The 11,126-nt window shown below is 33.8% G+C and overlaps 1 protein-coding gene and 1 pseudogene across 1 annotated transcript; one reads left to right on the top strand and one right to left on the bottom strand.

The window, feature by feature from the left end:
* The first annotated feature begins 1,640 nt into the window (after window positions 1-1,640).
* On the top strand, window positions 1,641-2,563 carry LOC119537169 (annotated as a pseudogene).
* A 3,818-nt stretch (window positions 2,564-6,381) lies between these two features.
* On the bottom strand, window positions 6,382-7,317 carry LOC119536185 (olfactory receptor 52E2-like). The gene has a single exon (XM_037838888.1). It carries the CDS (start codon window positions 7,315-7,317, stop codon window positions 6,382-6,384), a length of 936 nt encoding a protein of 311 aa, XP_037694816.1.
* Between the last annotated feature and the right edge of the window lie 3,809 nt (window positions 7,318-11,126).

Consider the following 11,126-nt stretch of genomic DNA (forward strand, 5'->3'; position numbering starts at 1 on the left):
TATTACTGAGTATGTCGGTTGTGTAAATATTCCAAAATTTGGTTTTCTTTTCATCTGCTGATGGAGATTAGGGTTGTGTACACTATGAGGCTATTCTGATTAATGCAGCTATGAATATCCTTGTATAATTTTTATAGGTACACGTCTTACTTTCTGCTGGTTAAACACTAAGGGGTTGAATTTTTATGCATAATGGTTTTTATGGTATAGGAGAACATCTTTAAGAAACTACCAATTTTCCCAAAGTTGTACTATTTTCAATTCACATTGTCAATGTAAGAGATCTTATTGCTCCACGTCCTTGTCAGAATTTGGTTTTGTCATTTTTTTATTTGAGCCACTCTTGTGAATGAGTAGAGATCTACCATTGCAGTTTTAATTTATATTTCCTGATGACTAGTATCTGAGAATTTTATGTGAATGTTTACATCTGTATATTTTCATTTCCAAAGTGTCCATTTAGGTCTATTTATCTCTTTTGTCAAGGCTTCTTTCTCTTTTTTACTGGTAAGTATTCTTCAGTTGGTCCTTTGTCAGAAATAAGTAATATGGATATTTCTGCCAGTTTGTGCCTTCCAAGTTAATTTTTATGGCAACACATTTAAATATAATGACCTTGAATAGATCAATTTTATGATGATTGCTATTTAGAAAATAAAGTGTTGTTTACTACAGATTTTCAGGGTATTCCTTTTCATTTTACACTGAAGACAGAGTTTAAGCATTTTTATCTAAGTAGATATGAAATTAAAATTTTTTATTTTGAGAGCTTGAAATCAAGGTTGATTTTTCATATGCATATTCACCTATACTGGCATCATTGTCTTTCCTTTTTTCTTAATAATAGGGGGGAGTTTTAGCATTTTACCATTCAGGATGATGTTAGCTGTAGGTTTTCCAAAAATGCCTTTCATCAAACTGAACAATTTCTTTTTTTTCCCTAAATTTGCTGAGAGATTTTTAAAAATATCATACATGGATGCTGAATTTAACTAAATAGTTTTCTGGTCTCTAATAGTGAATTAAATTGTTTTTTGAGTGATATGGTAGTAAAATATTAATGATAATTTATTAGTCAAAGCATTAAACATAGGTACACTGCAGACAGGGATCAATGCACATTTATGAAGAAGAATAGAAGGAGCAGTAATGCCTATAAAGGTAAGTGAAAATGATAAGTGGTTACTTTCTTTCTATAATTTCAAAGTTTATCTCATATCAATATTTTGCCCTCATTTCACAACATTTTGGGAAGTTTAATTTTACGACTCTGCATGGTTCACTAAAAAAGGAAACTTGAAGGTACTTAACAAAAGTTATGATTAATGAAATAGTTTTCAGTTGCTAGTATAGAGAGATGAGTACTTACCCAGTAAAATAATATAAATACATCATGAATTTCCACATCACAGTACCAGAATGGGCTGCTTCTGTCCCTCCACAGTCCTCATGGTACTGTCAAGTAGGATAGAGCATAATTTGAATGTTGCTGATATTTAATTGTTTCCTAACTCCCATTATGTTCATGACACTTTCATTGGAAAGCTATTATGTGTATGATATCCAACCACCATATATTCACTTTTGCTTTCCCAGAAATATTGAAGAAATCAGGATATTCTCCAAGAGCCCTCAGCAAGATGTCCTCTGCCAATGACACAGCTACACACCCTGCAGAATTCGTGCTACTGGGGGTCCCAGGTCTGGAAACTTTCCACATCTGGATTGCCTTCCCTTTCTTTGTTGTTTATCTCATAGCACTAGTGGGAAATGCCACTATCCTAACTGTGATCAAGACTGAGCAGAGTCTGCATCAACCCATGTTCTACTTTCTAGCTCTTCTCTCCTTTATTGATCTAGGCCTCTCCACTTCTACCGTCCCCAAGATGCTGGGCATATTCTGGTTCAAACTAAGAGAGAGAAGCTTTGAAGGCTGCCTCATCCAAATGTTCTTCATCCACACCTACACTGGTATGGAATCTGATGTGCTCCTGGCCATGGCAATTGAATGCTTTGTTGCCATATCTGACACTCTGAGATATAGCACAGTCCTCACCAACAAAGTGGTAGCTGTCATGGTCTCTTTTGTAGTGGGAAGGCCAGTACTCCTTGTCATGCCCTTCTGCCCTCTTCTCAAGCAACTGCCCTTCTGTGGCCATTACACCTCCTGTGAACACATGGGAATCACCCACCTTGCCTTTGCTAGTATAAGGGTCAACATCATCTATGGCTTATTTACCATTACTGCCCTGTTCTTTGACTTGATCCTCATTGTTCTTTCTTATGTTCAGATTCTTTGAGCTGTTTTCTTTCTTCCTTTCAGCCATGCCAGGCTTAAACACTTAGCACATGTCGTTCTCATGTGTCATCTTGGCCTTCTACACACCAGCATTTTTCTCCTTTATGATTCACCAGTTCAGTAGAAATATCACTCACTACATTCACATCTTCTTGGCCAATCTATGTGGTTGTTCCTCCTTGTTAAAATCCAGTTATTTATGGTATTAAGACAAAGCAGATTCGGGACCAGGTTGTGAGACTATTTGTAATGAGAATGGCTTAATTGTAATCAAAGTGGATAAATTCTCTGAATCTATAACTAAGCATGGACATGTCCCCGGGTGCCCTGAATTGAGATCAAGTAACTGCCACACAGTAATTACTTTAGTTATTGTTTGAGCCTTCCAAACTCAAACTTAGTGTTTCTTTTTGGTAATTTTCACATTCACTATCAACAGATTTTTTTGTTTTGTTTTTTTTTTGTTAAGGGTGAGAGAAGATTTTGAGGTCTACTAAAAAAATAAATCAAGGCTACTGAATATGCAGTGAGAATAACATATTCCATGACACTAATATAAATTTGCACAATTTTAATTAAAGGCAGATTATGGTGGCATACAATTTTACAGGCTAACGCTGACCCATGTATCAATATTCTGTAATTCTTCCCTTCAAATAACTTGTGTCTGCTTATATTACTTCCATCCTTGTCATAGTCTTTAATTTCACTCAGAATTTTATTGTGATCTGTATGTTATTTGCCCTTCAATGCTTTCTCTCCAAGAATCAAACACATTCTATATTGCCAACTTTGCAGTGAGAGTAAAACCTAGGAAAGTATTATATGAAAAAGAAATTTAAATATCTAATTTCTTCTTGAATTTAATTATATCTATATCTATATATAAAGACACACACAAAATACATGCAAACTGAATTCAATTAATGTAAAATGATCATATATCATGATCCAAACTGGCAGACCCCATTAATGCAACAGCAATTTTTGCATTGAATAATCAATCAATTTCTTCACAATATCAAATAAAACAAAAAACCATACAACAATCTTATTAAGTGAAGAAAGAAGCATTTGATAAATTCAAACATCAATTCTGGATAAAAATTTCAGAAAACTAGGAATGGAAGGGGACTCTTTCCACTTGAAAAGGTGCATCTATAAAAATCAGATAATTTACATCATGCTTAATGATGAAACAGTATTTTGTCTCTAATATATGGAAAAATTGAAAGCTGTCTCCTTTTAGCACATCTTTCCAACATTGGGTATGTGGTTCTAACCAGTGTATTAAGGAAAGTAAAAAGAAATTAATATTATTGATATTGGAGGAAAGAAGTAAAATCTGCTTATTGTGGATAACATGATTTTCTGTGTAGAAATTCTTACAAATGGTACCTGAAAGAAACTAGAACTAATATGCTAGTTTCAGAAGTTTACAACCTACAAGGTCAATATACAAATAAAAATTATACTTCCTTTATTACCAATATTCTTTTAGAAAATTAAATAAAATATTTACAATAGATTCAAAATGTAAAATATTTAGGAATATATTTTACAAAAGATACACAAGACCTACATAGAGAAAACTAAAAATTATCACTGACATAAATTAAAGAAGACATTTATAAATGCAGAGATATATAATGGCAATGTCTGAATTCTCAATATTGTGAATATTTCAATTCACCCCAAAATTGACATGAAGATTTATTCAAATTCTACCATAATTTCAAGCAGGCTTTTATTATAGAAATTGACAAGTTGATTCTCAAATTTATTGGAAATATAAAGTACTTAGAGTAACCAAAACAACCTTGAAAAATGTAAGAAATTTGGAGATCTTACAATAATCAAGGCAGTTTTGATAGTTGTATAAATATACACAACTTGATTAATAGACAAAAATAGGAAGTTTACTAGTAGACCCAAACATATATGGTCAATTTATCTTCAACTGAATTGTTAATTCAATGTAGGAGGGACAGTTCTATAACAATTGCAAAACCATGCACCAAAAAAATGAATTTCAATCTATATTTATACCTCACAAAAAAATTAGTAAAAATGGATCAGGAACCTAAGTGCACAACCCAAAACTATAAACTTTTAGAATGGAATGTACTAGAAGATCTTTATGACTTAGGGTTTAGCAAATTTTCTTCAATAAGACACCAATAGCCTGATTAATGTTCAAAATTAATGAATTGGATTTCATAAAAAGTATGGACTTCTAGTCTTCCAAAGCACTGTTAAGAAAATGAAAAGGCATTTTACTCTCTGTGAGATAATATTTGAAATTAAATACCTGATAATAGATTTAAACCTAGAAAACATATAAAGATGTCTTAAAATTATGTAAATAAAGCCACAAACCCAGTTAAAATGGGCAAAAGGTTTGGATGAACTTTTCACTAAAAGATATATACAGATTATAAACAAGCACATGATATCATGCTCAATGTCATTAGTAATTAGGTCATGTAAATTAAAACCTCAATAAGATACAATATACACTATTGTGATGGTCAAAAATTTAAAAAAGATTGACCATAACATGTGCTGGTAAGGATATAGAGGAACTGGTACTATCACATACTGATGTTGGAAATGTAAATGGTACAATCACTTTGGAAAAAAAATTGACAAATTTCTTCACTGTAAATTTACTCCTGCCATATGGCAAAGCTGTTTCATTTCTCTACATTTTTACTATGGGTAATTTCAAAGCTTATGTTCATGCAGTGTCTTGTTCATAAATGTTCAGAACTGCTTTATTTGCAATGTTCACAAACTGGAACAAATCTAAATATTTATCAACAGGTGAATTGATAAACTCTAGCATATCCATATAATAAATTATTCACCAATATAAAGGAATGAACTGAGGAGACAGATAATAATATGGGTGAATCTCAAAATAATTATACTTAATAAAAGAAGTCAGGAAAATAAGACATATTGTACAATTCCATCTATATAAAAATATTAAATTCAACCTGATCTATAGTCACTAGAGCAAATCAGTGTCTCCTGGGAAAAGAGGGTAAGTTTTAGGGAAGGGTCTTTCATGCCCTCTAACAATGGACTTCAAAGTCACATGGGGAAACTGGAGGGTAAAGGACATGTTTATTATCTTAATTATAATTATTTCATAAGTGAATACATATGGCAAAATGTATAAAGTTGAACCCTTCAAATATATTATATTTACTGTATCTCAAACCTCAATAAAGCTATAAAATATGATTTAAAAAAATCCTCAATGGCTCCCATTCTTACTAAGGATTATAATTATCTTATGGCTCTACATGAACCAGGTCCCTTAAAATATCCTTGAAATTCTCTCCTACCATTCTCTCTTTTGCTTATTTTTCTTGAACCATATCGCCTTCTTCATTTTTTTCAGAGCTCAGGAACAGTACAAAGTTTGCCTTGCCATTTCTTTTTCCTAAAATACTCATCAGAAACTACTTTGCTAAATGTTTCATTGCCTTCAAATATTTTCTCACAAACTGTTGATTCTTTTCCTGAAAATTCCACATGTAAATATACCCTCCACCAAATACACAACATCCTGCATGCCCCTTTTTAAAATTTTCTACATAGCACTTATTCAAACTGTAACACTATATTTATATTTAAAACTCTATATTAGCAACATATCCAGTTATGGCCAAGATGAATTAAACCTACTGCTGTCAGTCTCTTTTACTTATTAAAAACTAAAATATAGACAAAATACAAAAACAGCTACTCGAGGACACTTGACAGTATACAAATCAAGCAGATTGAAACAAATATCATCAAACAGGTAGTGAAAATAAAACAGACAAATGACATAACCTGGTAAAATGGTATTATACAGGAATTCAAGATGAAGAAAGAAAAGCCAGCAGAAAGTATTCAGAAGTGGTGTGAAAAACAGGCAAGCATTCAGTGCACTGAAATTTGCAAAAAGGGAGACAATACAAAGACGAATTTGAATATAATTCATATGAAAAGGGCTTTCTCTGCCTAATAATTTATAAAACTGCATATTTAATCTCATGTATTAAGTGTTATTCCTTTGCCATTCATTATTTCTGTAATAACATTTTCTTCACACGGTCATAGATCTGCTTGGTTCTGACTCCATATATGATAGGGTTGAGCATTGGTGGAACTATGACATAAAGATTGGCCAGAAGAATGTGGATATAGTGGGGGACATTATGGCCAAAGCGATGTGTCATAAAGGAAAAGAGGGCTGGTATATAGAAGGCAAGAATTACACAAACATGTGAACCACATGTGCTGAGGGACTTGAGTCGGGCTTCAGGGGAAGGAAGATGGAAAACAGCACAGAGTATCTGAACATAAGAAAGAGCTATGGCTATAATGTCCAAAAATAGGATAGATATGGCACCTAAGCCATAAATAATATTGATGTTGATACTGGCACAGGACAGGCGAGCAAGTCCCATGTGCTCACAATAGGTATGGGGGATGACATGATTCCCACAGAAGGGCAATCGCAGTATGAGAAATACAAATGGAAGAGCAAAAATAAATGACCTCACTAATACACCTAAAACAATCACAGAAACAGCCTTGTTGGTGAGGATGGTGCAATATCTCAGTGGGTGGCAGATGGCCACATAGCGGTCATAAACCATTGCTAAGAGGACTGCTGACTCCATAAGTGTGAAGTTGTGGATGAAAATCATCTGGATGAGGCAGGCATGAAAGATGATCTCCCTTAGGTTGAACCAGAAGATGCCGAGCATCTTAGGGATGGTAGCTGTGGAGAGGCCCAAGTCAATAGTGGCCAGCATGGCCAGGAAGTAGAACATGGGCTGGTGTAGGCTGCTCTCAGCCTGGATCACAAAGAGAATGGTGATGTTTCCTACTAATGCAATCATATACACAGCAAAAAAGGGAAATCCGATCCAGAGGTGATGTGTTTCTAATCCCGGGATTCCCAGCAGCAAGAAGGAGGAGGGATGGAACTGTGTGTCATTGGAAAGCAACATTCTCTTTGGTCACACATAAGTCCACAGTCCTCAAAATGTGTGCTCACCCAATCTGCAGGGCACCTGATAGAATCCTGCCGCTCTGTAGACCTAAAAGTAATTCAAGAATGTCATACAGTTGTGTTCAATTCTCTTCTAGAGGTAATTCTATCAGCTTAAAATGCACTGTGTACAGGCCACTAGAGAGAAGTGACATTTCAAGGATAAGCCCAGGAGGCAGTTATACAGCAAATTGAAATAAAGAATTTTATATGGTATTTTCTTCTGTTAGCTTCCCAATAGTCTTACCACTGATATTAAGATAAGAATTTGCCTTAACACTCATCTTATTTGTCAGCTTCTCTCACTATCACCACTGTGACTAACAGAATCCCCCTTCAATCTTTACTAAGGGTTCACCTAGTTCTAAATATAGTAATGATCTTGATAATTCCATTTCATTGAATGACAACACACAGGAATTATCCCACAAGGTTTGTAATAACTATTCAATAAATATACAGATTAATCAAAATTTAAGCAAAAATATTAAAATCATTTTAAAATAATTAAAATTGGATCATTTGTTACAAAAAAAAGACAGGGAATGGTAGTGAAAACAGTAGTATCAATTACCAATTATCAAGGTACTGCCTACAATTTGCAATGCTTTATGTCAGACCCGTGCTACAATCTTCTCTAATCTTTAACAACACCCCCAAAGGAGAACATTAATTTTCCCTATTTTAAATGTAACTGATCTTAGCTTCAATGTGTTTAAGAGACTTGCCAGGAGTTTAAAATGCTTTTAATGGAAGATGCAGAAAATGAAGCTGGGGGGGGAAATCAAAGATTAGAAATAGAAGAGGAATGAATGCTACATATTCTGGGAACTAAACACACATACAAAATACTCCTTCCCCTTTCTACAAAATACAATATATTTTAAAAAATAGCAACATCCATCTCTAGTTTATAGGTGAGGTAGTTATGAATTTAGGAGTTTAAGACATATGCCAAAGAAGTTGAATAAAATCTAAAGAAACAAGAAAAAATTAAGAGCATTGGAAAATAGGAGCATGATAATTCAATTATTTTCAAATTTACCTAAACCCTTCTTTTATCTGTTCATATACCTTTCTTACAGCATTTGACAGGGGAATATTTCAAAAGTATTTCTATATCCATGTGTGTAATCATCTTGTAGTTAAAAAAGTCTTTGTCCTGATCATGTGAAGATTCCAGAGGAGCAAAGCTATGACCACAATTTCAAGAAGAAATATCAAGGTAATATCCAGGCACTGTAATAAAGGAAACAAAACCAAGGAAAAGAATGTCTGTGATAATTACGTTAGGAACAATACAATATGTATGGAAGGCAAAGAGAAGAAAAGCTATGAGTAGGAGAAAACTATTAGCAGTAGACACACTGTGGCCATTCAAATAGGAATAGAGGCAATTTCCATAATGTTTTGGTCTTGTATTGGAATTGTGGATACTTTTAAAAGATGTTGTGATGGATGACAGCAGGAATGGAAGTTGGATTCACACAGGGAGGGAAACTTTTCCATGGAACTTATGAGTGAAAAAGATCAAAAACAAAGAAACAAAAAAAACCCTGAAAATGAACAAATTCTCAGTGTAAATCCCAATAGCAGTCAGTCTCTTATTGAATAAAACTCCTTTTCCCTAAAAATAGCATCTCTGGAGCTCAAGAATGTAGGCAGTATTCTCAGAAAGCCACAAACAACAAAGCATTCTTTTTTACCACTATGTACATAGGCAGCAGGTTCTCATTTAATGGGAAATTTACTTCAAGAAATAGATGTAAGAGCTGATTTTCAAAAGGTAAAATAAGATTCATCTCCAGGTTTTCCAAGGGGGAAGGCATGGTACTATGTTCTGTGTTTGCACATTAAAATAACAGTGAAATGATATACTCCAGCTCATACAATTATATCTTACCAAGGTTCAGAGTGTATTAAATAGGTGGTCAGACAGTGGTCTGAATAGACCAAGGGAAACAGGAAGACAAACACTGCCAAATGAATACAAATAATTTGAGTAGAAATAGAGGACAAAGAGAGAGAAACAAGATCTGATTTCTCAGCTATATAAATCTGTATACACTGTGGACATTAATACATGGGTTGCCTTAGAAGATAACAAAAGAACCAATTTTGTTAAAACCCCAGTGCAGTACATCTCTTGTTTGGAATATATGAAGGTGGGGAGGATTAGTAAGGGTAGTTTCCTATCTCATGAGAAGAGGCCTTCAGTAATTACAAAATTATAGCTGAGTGCGGTCGCAGTTTGATTCGTCTGGGGGAGGGTGGCGGCCGGTTGCTAAATCCTAGGCTCACAGGAGTCTTTCCATCTGAAATTACTATAGGAGCACCCCAACATTTTCTCCTTGATTCCCTTTATCTTGCTTTGATGAATCATAAAGTGGCATGGCCGAGCTTCTCATGAACAAAAGCACGTGAAAATACTGGATTTTTTTAAAAGTATCCTTCAATGCAAAATTTTGATATATCGACCTCAGGTACTGGTGAACGCCCTCACGTGTGCTTGATCCCTTCTTTTTCTCTGTCCCTACAAGTCAAATTACCAATATATATTATAGAAGTTTCACAAATATTATTCATGTTTGCACAGCTGTATCCAATTTCAAATGTGAAACACTCAAAAAAAGTTCATCATAAGTATAATTAATAAATACAATATGAGAATGTGGCACAGTAAGTCAATGAATAATCTACACCTGCATACATCAATGTGGATGAAACTTACAAAATAATGATGGAAGAAAGAAGTCAGACATTTACACAAAGTTCAAAAAGAGTAAAAACCAATCTATGATCTAAAAAGTCAGGATAATCGTTACTTCGTGGGGATCTGGCAACACTATTGGACTTCTGGGGTGATGATAATATTCTGCAGATTGATTTAGAAACTGATTACAGAAGTGTAAACTATTTGTGAAAAATTCATCAAGCTGTACACAAATGATATACACAATTTATGTATCTGAAGATTCCAGATACATGTTCTGAAAATGAGTCTCTTAATGGTAAATAGAATATATTTCACTTATTTTTGAAGCCCCAGAATCATCTAACACTTTACATCAAGTAACAAGTTAGAATGAAACTAATGAATGGATATAAAGACTTCTCAGGTCAAAGATAACTTGCTCTCTTATTTTCTCATTAATACTTCAGGCATCCATCCATTATTAATTCCTTTTACGGATATTATGGAATGTTTTTTATGTGTCAGAAACTCTTCTGAGGCATTTTAAAACTGAGACATACACAATCATGAATGCAAAAAAAAAGTTATATTGAACCTGAGCAATGGATATAAAGAAAGGATATTTAAGGGAGACAGGTATCCCAGAATAATTACATGAAATCAGAATTTTCAGGAATACATTTGTTTTAATTTCAATATCCCACCCAAAAGTGAAATAAGTTCTATCTCAGTTTGAGTATTTAATCATGTAATATATTCTTAGAAGTTATCCAGAGAGAAGAAACTCTCAAAATTATGACATATTCTGATTGATACTCACACCACTTCTTAATAGCAAGATCTAATGGTTCATCATAAATATCACCATTGTCTCAAATCCTGACATTTGTAACTGTAGAGTTATACAGTAGCATATTTGTATGCTCCAGAAATTTAAATGTTATAGAACTAAATTCTTCCGATTTTTTTTTACTTCTCTGTCTTCAAACTTCCAGTCTTCTTTAGGACTTTTCCTCCTGTGATCATTATACATACTGGGATTTTTTAACCTTCAGCCTGAGCTCTCGTTCTTT

The sequence above is a fragment of the Choloepus didactylus genome, chromosome 6, assembly GCF_015220235.1.
Source record: "Choloepus didactylus isolate mChoDid1 chromosome 6, mChoDid1.pri, whole genome shotgun sequence".
In the NCBI taxonomy this organism is placed as follows: domain Eukaryota; kingdom Metazoa; phylum Chordata; class Mammalia; order Pilosa; family Megalonychidae; genus Choloepus; species Choloepus didactylus.

Coding starts and splice junctions, on each gene's coding strand:
- LOC119536185 (XM_037838888.1), bottom strand. CDS start 7,317: ATGTTGCTTTCCAATGACACACAGTTCCATCCCTCCTCCTTCTTGCTG.